The sequence below is a fragment of the Clarias gariepinus genome, chromosome 21 (assembly GCF_024256425.1).
Source record: "Clarias gariepinus isolate MV-2021 ecotype Netherlands chromosome 21, CGAR_prim_01v2, whole genome shotgun sequence".
NCBI lineage: Eukaryota > Metazoa > Chordata > Actinopteri > Siluriformes > Clariidae > Clarias > Clarias gariepinus.
The window spans coordinates 12,710,686-12,729,167 of NC_071120.1; the positions used below are offsets into that span (position 1 = coordinate 12,710,686).

The following is an 18,482-nucleotide window of genomic DNA, read 5'->3' on the forward strand; positions in this document are numbered from 1 at the left end:
AACATTGTTACACTTCGGCTCAACATTTAGCATTAATAATTATCAGTTTAATAAAATATATGTACCTTATATAAATGTTTGCTCAATTTGTACTGAACTGTTTTACTAAGTTCCATATTCATGAAAGTAAAGCTCCACAGGATAACAACCTCAATGTAAAAAAGGTAAGGGGCCACAAAGACAAACCTTGGGTAAAGTAAGTTTTTAAACAAATTGCAGTACAGTTTATGTCTTCCTTCTGTCACATAATCAGTGAAGTCAAGCTACTTCCTATTTAACACAGCACGGTGGCATAAGTGTAGAAATGTGATCAATGGATGTTTGGAAAAAGTTAAAGCCAATGAAAAACATGTCCACACTTTGTATTGATATATACTCTCTACCCAGATTTGCTCACCCAGAAGGCAGGAAACTCGTGGGTCTGCTGCATCTGTATGGTCCAAATATACTTCATGGGGGTGAAGGCGGGCTGGTGTTATAGCCAGGTGGCGACAGAGGCGATTAACATACTGGACTAGAGCAACATCCATCTCTAAGGTCCACTTTCTGCTAGCTTTCTGAGCTTGCCGAGCATCAACGCATGAGCATCTGTAGAAGACAACAACAGAAATGTTAACAATCATGAGAACAAGAAAGAACATCCCCCTCAAAGTTATGTTTTATTTATCAGGATAAATAACAATTGATAGAGTAACTCTTCCTCTATACAAAGATACTACTCAATATAGTCTCTATCACAAGCAACCTTGGTTGCCATCAATTTATTTTATGATCACCTATGGCAGAAGTTCTAAATCACAACAGGTCACCGTCACACTGATCAAGATTTGTGAATTCATAATGATACATAGCAAAAATCATGAAAGTGGTAACTTAGTTTAAGACTCTTCCCTCTGTCCCTTTCAAATCCTTGCACAAATTTACACATCATGTTCTGTTTTACACACAACTGTGCACACCTTATGAGATAGATGCGGTGATGTTTGTGCTAACCTTTCAAAATGTAGGTCATAACCACATGCCAGGATTGCTCTCCAAACACTGCGAATGTCCTGTTTGGCTCGATCAACCGTGAACTTATGAAAACCCTCCAGAGTTAGGTACTTCTCTTCTGGCACTGAAACATGCATAATAAATAAATAAATCATAAAATATAGCTATATACAGTACATACACAATATGGCCAAAAGTCCTTTGCAGGCCTTGCCCAAACTGCTGCCACATAATCACAGACTGTCTTTGAATTCTGTAGTACAAAGTGTCCCTGTGCACAAAGCAAAGTATATTAAGACCTAGTTTGCCAAAGTTGGCTTGAAAAAAACCTAAAATCTAGTGAAAAGCCTTCCTAGAAAAGTAAAAATTATTATTACAACAAGAAGACCATGATCTGGAATAGGATATTCAGAATGCATATGGGTTTGATGGAGAAGTATCTATAACTTTTGCCCATATAGTATATGAGCACACATCCACACACACACATGCAGAGAGAATGCATGTACTTACAGTGTATCCGAAAAGTATTCACAGCGTACATAAGTATTCACAGCCTTTGCCCATGAAGTTCAAAATTGAGCTCAGGCGCATCCTGGTTCCCCTGATCATCCTTAAGATGTTTCTGCAGCTTAATTGGAGTCCACCTGTGGTAAATTCAGTTCATTGGACATGATTTAGAAAGGCACACACCTGTCTATATAAGGTCCCACAGTTGACAGTTCATGTCAGAGCACAAACCAAGCATGAAGTGAAAGGAATTGTCTGTAAACCTCCAAGACAGGATTATCTCGAAGCACAAATCTGGGGAAGGTTACAGAAAAATTTCTGCTACTTTGAAGGTCCCAAAAGCACAGTGACTTCCATCATCCATAAGTGAAAGAAGTTCGAAACCACCAGTACTCTCCCTAGAGCTGGCCGGCCATCTAAACTCAGCGATCGGGGGAGAAGGGCCTTAGTCAGGAAGGTGACCAAAAACTTAATGGTCACTGTCAGAGCTCCAGAGGTCCTCTGTGGAGAGAGGAGAACCTTCCAGAAGGACAACCATCTCTGCAGAAATCCACCAATCAGGCTTATATGGTAAAATGGCCAGACGGAAGCCACTCCTTAGTAAAAGGCACATGGCAGCCTGCCTGGAGCTTGCCAAAAGGCACCTTAAAGACTCTCAGACCATGAGAAACAAAATTCACTGGTCTGATGAGACAAAGATTGAACTCTTTGGTGTAAATGCTAGGCATCACGTTTGGAGAAAACCAGGCATCGCTCAACACCAGGCCAATACCATCCCTACAGTGAAGCATGGTGGTAGCAGCATTATGCTGTGGGGATGTTTTTTAGCAGCATGAACAGGGAGACTAGTCAGGACAAAGGGAAGGATGACTGCAGCAATGCACATCCTGGATGAAAACCTGCTCCAGAGCGCTCTTGACCTCAGATTGGTTCAGTTCATCTTTCAGCAGGACAACAACCCTAAGCACACAGCCAAGATATCAAAGGAGTGGCTTCAGGACAACTCTGTGAATATCCTTGAGTGGCCCAGCCAGGTCTCAGACTTGAATCCGATTGAACATCTCTGGAGAGATCTTAAAATGGCTGTGCACCGATGCTTCTTATCCAACCTGATGAAGCTTAAGAGGTGCTGCAAAGAGGAATGGGCGAAACTGGCCAAGGATAAGTGTGCCAAGCTTGTGGCATCATATTCAAAAGGATTTGAGGCTGTAATTGCTGCCAAAGGTGCATCGACAAAGTATTGAGCAAAGGCTGTGAATACTTATGTACATGTGATTTCTCTCTCTCTTTTCGAAAATTTTTTTTTTTGCAAAAACCTCAAGTAAATCTTTTTCACCTTCTTAATATGGGGTGTTGTGTATAGAATTCTGAGAAAAAAAAGGAATTTTATCCATTTTGGAATAAGGCTGTAACATAAAAAAATGTGGAAAAGGTGATAAGCTGTCAATACTTTTCGAATGCACTGTATGTGGGTAAACCTCTGGACATAAAAAAGACATACAACAGTGCCAAAAGTAATTTTTAGAAAAAGTAAAATTCAATGTTTTTAATGATGTTCTCAAATTTCGAAAATAATCGTAATTAAAATAATAATAATTAATTGAATAAATGAAATTGCAATACAATAATTAATATTGTCCTTAAATATCCCTAAGTCCTTTATTCTTCAACAGTTTCTGGATCCAACTTCAAAAATCTTACGCACTCTGGTGTCACTCGCTCAATCCATACCTGCTTGATTGCTTTCTGAAGATCATATACAGAAGATGGTTTCTTGACTGCTACTACCTTCTTCACCACTGTCCTATAGTTTTCTATTGCGTTTAGGTCTGGAGATGACCCAGGCCTTTGAGGTCCTGAAGCTAGTTTTTTAGTTAATTATCATTCACATTACCTCTTCAAACAGATATAACTAGTTAGTTAATGAAATCATCTGTTTTGTGTACAGCAAGGTCTATCATGGTCACCTCTGTAAGCGCTGAACCATGTAAACGTGTACATACAATCATAAAAGAAAAACAAAGAAGCCAATATACTGTAAACCTTCTATCTTTTTTGTAGTCAATTTTTCAGGGTCTTTCTCATCAGGCTTAGCTTTATCTGGAGACTTGGGCTTTAAGACTGGTTTCTTCTCACTTAATGCCGTCCTAAAGTAAAAAGAAAAAAAAAGGAAAAACATAAATTAGAATTAGCACAGAAAATTAACATATGTTCACATTTTTTAACACTATTAGCAACAACTGTTACATTAATATATATGTTTGACACTAACTCAAAGCATTTTTATCTTTCCCCATGGGCCCAACCTCGTGGTTCTGGGATTTGAACTCACAACCTTCCCAAAAAGTAACCCAAAGCCTTTACCACTAAACCTCCACTACTATTATTTAATGTATAACAGAATAGAATAAAAGCTACTGTAGCTACCAGCCCCTTTCTTTAGTCAATGTCATATAATGTACAGTAATCACACCCGCTTATAACACAATAAAACACTTTTCCTACTACAGACTTCTAAGCTAACAGAAAAAAAAATTACAAATGTCTGAGACAAGTAGCCTAACTTGTATTTCTGCATCTCTGTATTTGTAAAGACGCTAGATGATCACACAGGAAAATCTTTAATGACTTTTATTTTATCCTTTATAATTGGTAAAAACTGTAAATACATTTTTATATATAAAATATTTTTTAAATAACTGTGTTTTTTAAAGGTCTATTAGCTGGTATGACCTTCAGAGAAACGTAGAAATGTAAAGAAAAAAAAAAAATCTTTCTATTTTGCTTGTTGCAAATACCACAAATGACTTGAAACATCACTCGTTTCAATTGTTTGGGGCAACAGTTCCTTATAGGCTCTTTTATATAATTTAAATTGTAATTAGTTCATTAAGATAATTCCCTTTAAATTCAACCAGTCTTTGATCTAAGAGTCTGACTTTTAGGCACTACTACTCTCCTGAAAAGAGTAAAAGAGCCAAAGTATAAATCTAGGTACAGTTAAACCTTGGATTGCGAGCAATTCATTCCAGAAGCATGCTTGTTTTTCAAAACACTCGTATATCAAAGTGAATTTCCCCATATTAAATAAAGGAAACTACGATGATTCACTCCACAATCCAAAAATACTCATAAAATAATTGATACATAATATCTAGTAAAAATAAATCAAATTAACCTGCACTTTACTTTTGAAAAGAACTGGTGTTAGACGAGGGAAGCAGGGGGGCTACTGTGTAGGACGACTTTTACACATGCGCATGCACACACACACACACACACACACACACACACACACACACACACACACACACAGAATCACTTCTCAGACAGATTAATCTCCCGCACTGCTACAGCCTTTTTACCTTTTTTTTTTCTCTAAGGAGGCCATTGTTGTAGTACAGTGACTAAAGAACAGTCACTACACTTGTACACACGTGGTCACAATGTTATAGTAAACAGTACATGTACGCATGGATGTGGGAGACGAAAAAAAAAAAAAACCTTCACACTTGAATATTTGGCTTGTACTGTTATGGTCTATTGGAATACCACCTTTTATAGCCATCAAATGAAGAAACAGGCCAAGCTTGGCCAAGCAAAAATAACCTGTGCACAAGGGGTGAATTGGAGATCCATTGTATAAGAAAAGGGATACAGTAAGTTTGTTTCATGCATGAAGAGTGCAGCATGTGCATTTATGCAAAATAATTTCTATATTGTGCATATGTGCAACATCTAAGGGGTATCCAAAAATTCTTAAAATTAGCAGGTTTCACAGTAAACACAAAAAGCGTGCAATCAGGCAGGTAAAAGTATTTTATCTAGACACAGCTGCAGGCAGGAAGGCATGTGGAAATGTATGTGGAAAACACAATATACGCTCATATACACCTACTTGTCTAAGAGCTTGAAAAATATTGATTGATTTAAGTTAGGAAAAAGCCACAAGAAATTGGGACAATATTTTATTTTTTATGTTTATAATTTTTCTTTTAAATATTTGAAAACACAGTGAAATGTTCTAGAGGAACAAATAAAGCAAGCACAAAGCTTTAAGTCTGCCTGTCTCTCAATTTTTCCAGAACAACAATACTCTGGTAGCTAAGCCTTGCTAGACAACACCAGAAAGCAGTCTGCCAGAACCTCAGGCCCTCCTTAGTAGTGAGAGTAAGTAGTAATATATTGTTTCAAGTTTCACAATATTTAAAACAAATTATCTTAGAGAACATCCAACAGCCTAACACACAACATGACTGCAAATCAATTTCTGCTATCTGATATCACTCAAATGAGGATGGGTTTCCTGTTGAGTCTGGTTCACCTCAAGGTTTTTTCCTGTCGCCATCTCAGGGAGTTTTTTTTTTTTTTTTGTCACGGTCACCCTCGGCTTGCTCATCAGGGCCATCTGATAATTTTGATTCATACACATTTTTTACATATTCCATAATTATTTATCTCATTTTTTTTACCATTGTTAAAAGCGCTATAAAACTAAAACTGAATTAAATACAGTTGAATAAAGATTATATTAATTATAATATGTTTTGAGAGATATTCGATGACAATAAAACTACCAGTATAGAACAGAATGTCGATTTAAGGTTTGATTTAAATGCAATTAATGTTTCTACAATGTTCCTACCATTTATCCCATCCAGCAACCTTAGTAGTCCAACTAGGGACCCTTAAGGCCAATGGTGACCTTTGTATCTATTCCAATTTTGTACATCCATGGTAGGACAACGTTCACACACTACGGCTAATTTGGGAACGCATATCAGCATGTCTTCGGACTGTAAGACGAAACCCACCAAACATGGGGAGAACATGCAAACTCCATGCATATAATTTTGCACATACAACACAATAGTTTTGTAAAGTCGCTTAGTTTCTAAGCACTTTGACATACCGTACACTATTGAGAACAGACTTCTCTTTGATAGGGGGCTTAATGATGGATCTCTTTGTGCTGACGACTTTGCCCTGCTGCTGCTCCTTCCCTGACTTGCTGTACCTGCACTTGTTCGCCTTCGCTGTGCCATATTTGCGAAGAATCTAGACAGAAATAATAACTTAGAAAACAGTAGCTTCATTGATATGATTATTTGAATATGATTTTAAAATGTTTTAAAATACACAAACACAAGTAAGGGCAGACCTGTGTGAGCTGATCTTCAAACATTTTCTTAGGAGGTCGTATGTGATTGAAGAACACATGTAGAAGATTACCAGGTGTCTGAGAGTTGATTTGTTCTTTACTGAGATAAATGTCGGGCGCTTTTAAGGGCTTGGTTGGTGTAAGGCTTAGCATCTGCTCAGAGTGTACACAGCTCTTAAATATGTCATTTAGCACATCTCGTGCCCCAGGGACCAATTTGTCTCCTATGTGAGTATAAAATGAGGATTAGAAGAAACCTAAAACACGAAACTAAACAGTCGTAATTAGGCTATTTGAAAAAGGTTTCAAGCCTTCGAATAGTATGAAAGGAGAGTATAATTATACTCCACATAATATGCAAATTAAAGTATTTTTAAATCTTCCTTATGTTTGTGGTCTAATTGTGTGCTACTGCATAACAATAAAACCAATCTTCAATTAAATCTACATATTATTTCTAGATCATACTCTTAGGCAACACAAAAGATATTCAACCTTTGATGGTTTTATTTAGGAAGTAGTCCTCAAGTGCAGAACTCCCTTGTGTATCAAAAAGGCTCTGATTCACACTGGAGGCAGTCAAGATCTCCTCAGTGGTTATTTCCATTAACTCCTCCTCTCCATCAAGGCTGGACAGGCCAATGAGATCGCTGCTATTGAAGAGACTTGCACGGATCTTCTCCACCTTGGCCCTAGCCCGTACCTGTTATGGGTAGAAAACGTGATCTTTCAGTTGACAGTAACCAAGATAGCAGCCTTTCTAGTAAATCATAATTTCTACTTACCTCTATAACTGCATAGCCTTTAATTGGACATGCCAAGCTGGGATTAGTGTCTAGTGAGGTGACTGTGGACAAGGGCCCCCCATCTGACACTGAAGCTGTCTCTCCACTATCCAGCTGCTCCCCAAAGCTTCCAAGACTACCAAGGCTTCCTGTGCTACAGAGAGAGATATCAAGGCTTTCCTGACTGGAGACTATACAGGTGTCTAGAGGTGCCTGTTGCTGGGTAGGGGCGACAGGTGGTGTCATAGTGGCAGGTAACAGTTCCTGATCAACAGAAAGTTCACTGGCAGTTCTGGAAGCCCCTTGAGAGGAGCTGCAGATGGAGGTCTGGCTAGTTGAAGCTGACGCAGTTATACTCTGTGCTGGGGTTGCACTGCTGGAACCATCTGGACTTTCCATACTGCCTGCATGTAATTTTTCTGCCCTATCATCTTGGGCTCCTGTACTCTGAGTTCTGACCCTAGCTCCTTTGTTCTGTTGTAGATCTCTTGCCTGAAGTGGAATAAATATTTCATCTTTGAAAAGACCCCCATGTGCATTGCAAGCCCTGCGTATTGCGTTACGTACCACAGCTTCTTCCAAGTGAGTTGGAATACCAGAGAGAACTAGCAGCCGACTATGAGCAGTTGGACTAACCAGGGCCTGGCAGGCATCAGCTACTGCATCCGCAGTCACACTCAATCCCTGGGGGTCCTTGTATGTGAGGTGGCGTATAATCATGAGTAATGTCAATCCGCGATGAAACCACAACATGTCTTCTGGTTTTCCCCCAGCCACATTTAATAGAGCACTATCACTTTCTGACAGCTTTGTGCCACTCAAAGAACCCCGTTTTCCTGAAACTGTTGCCGCAGCAGCTATGGCTGCAGTTGCCCGGTCTCGCTTTAGCTTTACCTTCTTGCGCTTTGATAACAAACTTGGGCTTTGCGGGGTTTGGCCTGGTGATGATGAAGAAGAAGACGAAGAATCACTAAGGTTGGGTGTGCTGGCTGAGGAAATATTGCTTACATTCAACCCTCCACCGGCCACGTTAAGCTGCAAAGTAACCTCCGCCACAGCCAGGCACACCTCCATAAGGGCATGGAAGTATGTGGAGAAGCGGCTTTGTTCAGAAGACAGTGCTAAGGAGCTTCCTGAGGTGCTTCCGCTAGCCAGTCCCCAGCTCTGAGTCTCACGGTCATAAAGCTTTCGAAGCTCTGTCTGGAGAGCCATGAGTACTGCCAAGCATGGATTGAGAAGTAGAGCAATAGAGCTTGACAGGCCAGCGGAACCCTTGCGTTGTTCTAAGTGATGAATCTTGCGAAAAAGCTCAGCAAGCAGGTGGAATATAAACTCCTTGATACAAGGTGAAAGATCAGTAGTCCACAGAAGCCCACCTTGTAAAAAAAGACAATAGTGAAATTATCCAGGTTACAGGTGCACTGTTAGGATTGTTTTTGAACATTGCAGTTACTTATTAATAGTAATTTTAAAAAACATGAAAGGGGGGGCATTTAAGTCTAACTGGGACTTTTTTGTGCAAAATAACAGAACGCAGTTATGAGAGTTACAAAATCTCTTTATTTCTCTGTATAATCCCCTGCTACACGTATGCACTTATTCCACTACACTTCTGTAGTGTTTAAGATATCATTAAGGTAGAACATTTTATTAAGTGATGATTCATGCCCGAAACAGGAACTCTTTTAATGGCCCAAACAAGTGCAAATGGCTTGGAATGAGGTCAGGACTGGGGACATGGCAATAAGTCCTAGCCAAGCTCCTGTAATGTGCAATGATTTTTTAAATGATTTTTGTGTACAGTTACCACAGACAGATGTGTCTCTCCCACAAGTTAACAGCAAGTTATTTATTCATTTTCAAGAATCAGACATCCCACTCGCTGAACGTTTACGAGAAGAATTGCACAAGAAGGACCCCAAGCCACTTCAGCCGGAATCATGATTCCCATGTACGGTCTTCTTTGAAACGTTTGCACCATTCAAATGGTTTACTGCGTCTAAGAGTCTCATCACCGTACTCTGCTTGAAGTCTTCTATAAATTTTAATCAGCTTTACATCTTCATTCATGGGAAATTACATTAGATGTTTTCAGGTTTGACTTGAAAGCCCCTTGGAAATTTTAGTAAATATAAATAAATATACAGTGGAACCTCGGATTATGAGTAACGCGGTTTACGAGTGTTCCGGAAGACGAGCAAAGATTTTTTTATATATTTTGACTCAAAAAACGAGCGTTGTCGTGGTTTACAAGCTCTAAATATCATGTATAACGCATGCGCTTCTTGTTTTGACACCGAGCGTCGCGCCATCACAACTGAGCCAACGGTTCCTCTCTGGGGCTGCGGGTATTCATCTCCCCTGCTGGGTCTTAGTGCTCGTCTCTTACTGGTATAATCAATCCTGTGTGTGTGTGTGTGTTTTTCTTTCTCTTGCGCTGCAGAGTGTGTGTTATGTGTGTGCGCGCATAATTTGACACCGTTGTCGGTTCACACACTCTCTCTCGCCTTTAATGTGTTTGTGTGTGTGTGTGTGAAACAGAGAGGGGGTGCTTTACTCACACACAACCAGCACGGTGTCAAATTACGCACGCGGACACACATAACACACACTCAGCAGCGAAGGAGAGAGAAAAACACACACACAGCGCCTGTGCGCATAAATGGAAACACTTATTGGTCGGGTTTTATTTTTACTTTTTTTAAGGTAACATGCAGGTTAATTTGTTTTATTTTTACTTTATATTTTGTGTTAATTATTTTAATGTATTTATTTTTTTGGGCTGTGGAATGAATAATTTATAATAATAAATTAATAATAATAATTTCCATTATTTCTGATGGGAAAAAGTGCTTTGATTTACGAGTGTTTTGGAATACGAGTCCGCTTCTGGAACGAGTTATGCTCGTAATCCGAGGTTCCACTGTATACCCTAATTTTTGTAAGCTTTTTTTTATTTTATTTTCAGAGATATTTGGTAGAACATATATAAAAAATATATTAAAGGAGTTATCCTTACCAAGTAGCTCCACAACCTGGAGAAGCACAGAAGGCGGCATGCTATCTAGCTCCTCTTCTGGATGCTCACTATTCTCATGAACCGTCCATGTCAGTAGCTGTTCAGCAAAGGCCATGGCAAGGGGAAACTCCACAGGCAGAGAATGCAGGACTAGGACAACACCAGGAGGTGGGGACACTCCTTGAAAAAACAAATAATAAAAACAATTAATAAGTTAATAGCATAATTATTTATATATTCTTTACAGCATACACCTCAGCCTTTCAAAACATTCACTAGTACAGTTGTGGGGTTTGTCAGTGGTGCACAGCTTTATGGTGCAATACCAACCACCTTCTATTTTTTGTATCCAAGACCAAAGAGATGATTGTGGGCTTTCGGAAGACCAGAACTAGCTCAAATACCATTTCCATTCTAGGAGTTACACATATTTCAGAGTCCATGTCAACATCCTACTGGACAGAAAATGCAAAACAGAGTGTACAAGAGGTGACAATACAGACTGTACTTCTTGAGGAAATAAAAAAAAAAGAAAAAAGGAAAAACAAAATCTTGCCATGTTTTTTTTTTTACCGGCTTGGTAAAGGTATCATGAAAATGACCTCTCACAACCTATATTGCTCAGCCAAGCACTTTTAGGAACACAAAGGCTTCATGCCAACTGGCCCTACTCTCATCAGCCTGTCAGGAGAGGGATCTCCCCCTTTAACATCACCATAATTTCAAATTATCAAACTGACTATGCTAATATCAAACTGACTATGCTAATATAATTAGGTAAATTTATTTTTGATGGCGGCATGCTGTCTAGCTCCTCGATGCTTACTATCCTCATGAAGCATGGCATTAATATAATAGGGGATAATATTTTTTGTTGATATACCAACTTGTTTATCTTATTGATGCACCCTAGTTTCTTAAGATTATCCACCATCTGATCGTGTACACAGGTTCAGTATAATCTTTCTCTTAATGCAGTTTCTTAGATTATTCACCTGACTGTGCTAATCATAGCATTTAGTATATACTGTATGTATATGTATACATAATCTCCATATTTTATAAACAACATTTTCTTTGTGTATATTTTTATTTAGCTTTAAACGTGTGGCATTTTTAGCATACCCCCACTTGTTTTTAAATGATGTGTGTTTAACTCAAATCCGGCCTTTTGAGTGTGCTGCGCAAAAACTCCCTTTATTTCCCTATATAATTCCATGCTAAGCTAAATGCAGTTATCCTTCATTTCGCTACTGTTTGCATACTGTACCATCAAGGGAGAAAGTTCTCGCTATCCCGGAATCATGATGGAACTGCCTGCTTCATGTCTGAAATGTAGGCCTCCCAGAAACTCTTTTAATGGCGCAAGCATGAAAACCACTTGGAATAAGGTCAGAACAATAAATGGGTGTAGCAATTACTCCCAGACAAGATCCTGTTCCATGCAAGTAATGTTTGCATGCGGGCTAGTTCAAATGTTTTACTATTCAAATGTTTTACTGTGGCTAAAAGTCTAGTCACTTCTCCGGCTTGAAGTTCTGTAGATTTCACTTGGTTTCACACCTTCATTCATAAAGAACTTTATCACAAGTTCTGACTTGCTTGACTTAAATGCCCCTCCTACTATGTGTATAAGCCCCTCATACAGAGTGTACAAGAGGTGAGAATGCAGACTTTACTTCTTGAGGAAATGAAAAAAAGCAAGATCTTGCCAAGTTTTTGTGTGTGTTTTTTTTGTAAAGAGACTGCAGCACAAATTTAAATTTCCATGAATCATGTACTCTCTCTGTCTATCTCTCCGAGGCCAGCAGGGGCACGCTCTCTTTGGTGTATGCCAGAGGAGGGAACACAGGGGGAGAAGGTACAGTTAGCGGTGGAAGAGCAGGTCAGGTTTGAAAACATCTAATCTGTCTCCCAAATAAACAAAGCGGTGGTTGTGTTTTTGGCAAGGCAAAACCTCGTAAGCGAGTCTATGGTCCAAGTTACCCCTCTGTCTGCCCCTTTGACACAAGTGGATATCTCAGACATGGCCCGTTCATAAAAGACAAGGTAATCATGAAGGAGCTGGCATGCTTCGGGAAGTTCATCAGCCCCAAAAGAGCTATCTTGTTTGGATGCAAGAGCTCCAATGTCACTAACGTTCTGCCTTCCCGCAGACTGATTTTAATAGTTTTAAACATTTAAAATAACATTATGTGTTAACTGAATGACAACATTACACCATCTTTGCGACAACAGAGTGGCTGCGGTGTTTTGAGTGTGAGGACATCGGGCATAAACAGCTGTCTACACTGAGCTGTGCAGCCAGGAAGATGGTTTGCATGGCAGAGTTTCAAGACGAGAACCACTGCTGAGCAAAAGGAACATAAAGGCTTGTCTCCGTTTTGTCGAGGAAACATCTTGATGATCCCCAACTTTGGGAAAATACTCTGTGGTTTTTTTGGAAGGTGTGTGTCCCATCATGTGTGGTGTAAAAGTAACACTGCATTTTAGAAAAATAACATCATACCAACAGTAAAATATAGTGGTGGTAGTGTGATGGTCTGGGACTGTTTTGCAACTTCAGGACCTGGAACACTTGCTGTTATAAATGTAATGTTTTTTGCATGTAAAGATGTACATCTGCTAAGCACAGCTGTACATGGTGACTATTTTGGTTAATGTATACTTCCTGGCAGCTTGAACTAATCTAGCCATCTTCCACTTACATCTCTTATTAACAAAGCTTTTCTAAATGTTTACAAGTATATACAAGTGCATATATAGATAGTATGGCTGCGTATAATTACGACATACCCAGTTTTATGTGGACTTTATCTGTGGGAATAATGATGCTAGGGTACTGGTTGGTTGTGGGAGGAGGCGTAAGGCCTGTATTCGAAGGTGAAGCATCCAAAGGATAGCACACAGTCTCCATCAGATTCAGCTGGCCATTACGTCGAACCTTGTGCCCCAACCCATACATCATTACACGGGCCCAGGGAGCTTTATATAGAGAAGAACTAAAAGAAAGACAAAATTAATTTCAAAAAGATGTAATGCTCTTCTACAGTCTTTTTGGTCTGGATTATTGTACAAAAATAAGCTTTACTATACAGAGAGGTCAATAAGTATTTGATCACTGTATGATTTTGCAAGTTCTCTTACTTAGAAATCATGGAGGGGTCTACAGTTTTCAGCATAGGTGCATTTCCACTGTGAGAGACAAAATCTAAAAAGAAAAAATCGGAAATCACATTGTATGATTTTTTAACAATTTATTTGTGAATTACTGTGTCAAATAAGTATTTGATCACTTGCTTATCAGCCAGATTTCTGACCCTCAAAGACCAGTTATTTTGCTTTTAAATAGTCTATATGCTTTTTATAGAGCCACTCCTTAGTTTTCCTGGCTGTGTGCTTTGGGTCATGTTGGAAGACTCAGCCACAAACCATCTTTAATGCTCTGACTAAGGGAAGGAGGTTTTTGCCCAATATGTTACAATACATGGCCCCGTTCATCCTCTCCTTAATATAATGCAGTCGTCCTGTCCCCTGTGCAGAAAAACACCCTCAGTGTTTATTGGGATGATACTTATCATTCTTTTTACTCCAAACACGGCGAATTGAGTTAAGACCAAAAAGGTCTACTTTGGTCTCATCTGACCACAGGACTTCCCTGGATCATCCAGATGGCCCCTTTCAAACCTCAGAAAGCAGGGGAAACTTCTTGCAATGTAAGGTTTAAACCATGACGTCTTAGTGTATTACTGATAGTAGGCTTGGAAACGATGGTCCCAGCTCTCTTCACGGCATTGACCAGCTCCTCCCGTGTAGTTCTGGGCTGATTCTTCACCATTCTTAGCATCATTGATACCCCATGTATCTACTTGTGGGGTGCACAGGTGTCTTTATGACAGCTAACGACCTCAAACAGGTGCTACTAATTTAGAATCATGAGCAGAGTGTAGCTGGACTATTTAAAAGCAAAATAACTGGTCTTTAAGGGTCAGAAATCTGGCTGATAAGCAAGTGATCAAATACTTATTTGACACAGTTATTCACAAATAAATTGTTAAAAAAAAATCATACAATGTGATTTCCGGATTTTTTTTTTTAGATTCTGTCTCTCACAGTGGAAATGCACCTATGCTGAAAATTGTAGACCCATCCATGATTTCTAAGTAAGAAAACTTGCAAAATCACAGGGTGATTAAATACTTATTGACCTCACTGTATATATCTGAAAAGAAGAAGGTTTACTTACTCCTTGCGGCATCCAAGCTGATTCTCTTTACAAGAAACCACTACAAAAGCAGCACCAGGGAAGCTGACATCCATGCTGACCTTTGACTCTGAGACTGGAAACTCCTCTGATGTAAACTGTTCTGGAGCATTCTTAATTTTCAATAACAGGAAATGTTATATTAAATAAACAATTTCTTCTCTACTGAAAAGAACCATTGTTTGCACTATCTGCTCTAGAAAGTATTTAACAACTAAATACTTAAATATAAATGTTTAAATAAAGTGTGTGCTTTTATGCATTTATTACAGTATATGTTGGCCAATTTGCTGCTGTTTAGAAGTTAAAAGTTACATTTATAATGACCAAAAAGATCTTTAAGGTTTTTTTTTTCAGGTCAGAACTTAAATGATTTTTAATAATAGTAGTGAAAATGTACAGAACTGTGACTTCAAAACTGACTTTTGGGGTGCATTAAATAGCAATTATGTAGTCCTTAATCCCAAGCTTATTTGTTTTGTGGTTTGCAACATCATAAATGAAAATAATATCCCAAAAATGGTTTTAAGAAAGTTTGATGAAAGAACGTCAACAAGGTACCTGGAGGAAACAGCATATCTGCTTGGTCAACTCTAGTAAGCTGTCTTCTCCCTGATGCAAGGCCCTGCTGATGGCCACAGTTAGCCACTCCCGAATAGTTTGTGCATTACCCTGGTAAAAGAGTTCGGTTGGGGAGCAGCTTTGATCTTTTAGATTGTGCAGCATAGACTGGGCCAGTAGGATGGAGCTTGAGCTAATGGAGCCATCTGTGGGAGCAAAATGACAAAATGTTTAAAAAAATCCTTTTACAAAAACTTGTAGAATTTCAGTGGTGACTTTAAACCCCACCAAGAAAAACACAGGCAGACTGCATGCTGCACCTTGTATTGAATAATCATACACACCTAATAACAATTTAATATGGTCAGTCAACTGACCAGAACATATTTTTTAGAAGGGAAAGAAATGAAGAGTACCAACAGGAAACCTCCTAGATCTGTAAGGTACTACTACCACCCGCAGTACCACTGTAGGACCTAAATGGGCTACAGGTTATTAAAACCCTTTCTGCTCTTGCAGAGGGTTTATATTAAGCAAAATAAAACTTTATCAAATTTCTTACAATTATTATGGTAGTCTCTAATCGACTGCAAATATATCGAGTTTACCTTACTCTTATTTTCCAGCCAGTCAACAGACCAAACCCCAACCATGCTAAAACAGATACTGAAGATGAATTATCTTATTAAGTAATTATTTAACACAGAGGCACACATGGCAGAAATGCACCTTACTGTATAATGTGCAATTACAGAAAAATTACATCAACAAAAACAAAATACCTCTGTCCGAGTTGTCCCTGCACAGTTTTATACTGTATAATTAGTTTTATTTTTGTATTATGTACAATTAGTTTTATTTTGTGTTTAACCGGCTTTGCACATGCAGCTTTATACATCACCACAGTTGCACACCTACTCCTGTACTGATATTCAGTGAATACAGTGCCAAAGGATATTACTAAAAATAGTATACTGTAATGATATGGAAAATATATAGAATAAAACTGTGCCATAACTGCTCAGACATACTGTAGATGCTGATGAAAGACCACTATGTATACAGTCAGATATTTCCAGGTATTTAGCTATTTAATTTCTTTTATTTTTGTTCTTTCAAACTATTTTGAAGCTTTACCTGGCAGAGGGGGAGCCAGTAACTGATTAGACAAAAGGCCCAGGTGTTCAAGTGTAATGTCACGCACAGCAGGGATGTGGAAGAGGCGTGTAAAGGTGTGAGGACTCTTTGGTGCAAAGATATTGAGCAATGCCATACGACAGTACAGACGGGCCAGAGCGCCCTCACAGCGCAGCAGTTCCCTGAAACACACAAGCGTGCGCACAGGCACACACAAAGACAGAGTGAGAGGGTGGTATACATACAGTACAGTGGGGCAAAAAGGTATTTAGCAAGCCACCAACTGTGCAAGTTCTCCCACTTAAAAAGATGAGAGGCCTGTAATTTTCATCATATACCTCAAGTATGAGAGACAAAATAAGGAAACAAAAAACAAGCAAGATTTCTGGCTCTCAGAGACCTGTAACTTCTTCCTTAAGAGGCTCCTCTGTCCTCCACTTGTTACCTGTATTAACGGCATCTGTTTGAACTCATTATCAGTATAAAAGACACCTGTACACAACCTCAAACAGTCACCCTTCAAACTCCATGATGGCTAAGACCAAAGAGCTGTCAAAGGACACCAGAAACAAAATTGTAGACCTGCACCAGGCTGGGAAGACTGACTCTGCAATAGGTAAGCAACTTGGTGTGAAGAAATCAACTGTGGGAGCAATTATTAGAAAATAGAAGACATAAATAACCACTGATAATCTCCCTCGATCTGGGGCTCCTCGCAAGATCTCACCCCGTGGGGTCAAAAAGATCACAAGAACTGTGAGCAAAAATCCCAAAACCACACGGGGGGACATGGTGAAAGACCTGCAGAGAGCTGGGACCAAAGTAACAAAGACTACCATCAGTAACACACTGCACCGCCAGGACTCAAATCCTGCAGTGCCAGACGTGTCCCCCTGCTTAAGCCAGGCCTGTCTGAAGTTTGGTAGAGAGCATTTGGATGATCCAGAAGAGGATTGGGAGAATGTCATATGGTCAGATAAAACCAAAATAGAACTTTGTGTTTGCAGGAGAAAGAATGCTGAGTTGTATCGTGAGATTTTGAGTGAAAACCTCCTTCTATTAGCAAGGACATTGAAGATGAAACGTGGCTGGGTCTTTCAGCATGACAATGATCCCAAACACACCGCCAGGAGTGGCTTCGTATGAAGCATTTCAAGGTCCTGGAGTGGCCTAGCCAGTGTCCAGATCTTAACCCCATAAAAAATCTTTGGAGGGAGTTAAAAAGTCTGTGTAGCCCAGCGACAGCCCCGAAACATCACTGCTTTAGAGGAGATCTGCATGGAGAAATGGGCCAAAATACCAGCAACAGCATGTAAAAACGTTTGCCCTCTGTCATTGCAAACAACGTATTGAGATAAAATTTTGTTATTGACCAAATACTTATTTTTCACCCTAATTTGCAAATAAATTCTTTAAAAAATCCTACAGTATGATTTTCTGGATTTTTTTTTTCTTATTTTGTCTCTCATAGATGAGGTATACCCATGATGAAAATTACAGGCCTCTCTCGTCTTTTTAAGTGGGAGAACTTGCACAGTTGGTGGCTGACTAAATACTTTTTTGCCCCACTGTAAAAAAAAACTGTCATATGGACTTGTGGATGGGTAAATTGAGTGATTTATAAAATGTTTAATGATAAAGTTTAAAATAATGGTAATATATGCACACTTAAAAGTATGGAATACATTTGTTTGTCTTAAACCTGTGAATTTGAATGTTGCTGCTATCCAGAGACACAAGGCCATTGGCTGCTGTTCTGCGGGAACCTGCTGGTGGGCGTTCCAGCATCTCAATTGGATACCAGTATCTGACCAACACACCCTCACTACGAAGATATGTCTCCACCTGGACCAAATCATTTACCTAGACACAGAAACAGAGAGAAGGGTACTCATAGTCCAGAATTTTAAAACCAGATATGCAAATTATGATATAGTTTCTAGCATGAGAAGTTGTCATATGGACAAGGCATCACATAACCACATGATTGCAATTAAATTTGAAAGGGCTCAATATATTTATTATTTAGCAAATAAAATTACATGCTCATAA

At 39.1% G+C, this 18,482-nt stretch overlaps 1 protein-coding gene across 4 annotated transcripts in view; it reads right to left on the minus strand.

Annotated features, from left to right (window-relative positions):
* Positions 1-18,482, minus strand: part of LOC128509806 (probable E3 ubiquitin-protein ligase HECTD4) — a 128,930-nt gene that overhangs the window by 10,796 nt on the left and 99,652 nt on the right. For all 4 annotated transcript variants that reach the window (XM_053481652.1, XM_053481650.1, XM_053481651.1 and 1 more), the window contains exons 55-67: positions 18,133-18,293; positions 16,431-16,612; positions 15,294-15,499; positions 14,715-14,845; positions 13,265-13,470; positions 10,469-10,648; positions 7,450-8,825; positions 7,160-7,367; positions 6,665-6,888; positions 6,416-6,561; positions 3,547-3,650; positions 994-1,117; positions 398-588 (exon numbers count right to left, since the gene is read on the minus strand). In XM_053481652.1, the coding sequence (XP_053337627.1) occupies positions 398-588; positions 994-1,117; positions 3,547-3,650; positions 6,416-6,561; positions 6,665-6,888; positions 7,160-7,367; positions 7,450-8,825; positions 10,469-10,648; positions 13,265-13,470; positions 14,715-14,845; positions 15,294-15,499; positions 16,431-16,612; positions 18,133-18,293 (3,439 nt within the window). The remainder of the gene's footprint in view (positions 1-397; positions 589-993; positions 1,118-3,546; positions 3,651-6,415; positions 6,562-6,664; positions 6,889-7,159; positions 7,368-7,449; positions 8,826-10,468; positions 10,649-13,264; positions 13,471-14,714; positions 14,846-15,293; positions 15,500-16,430; positions 16,613-18,132; positions 18,294-18,482) is intronic.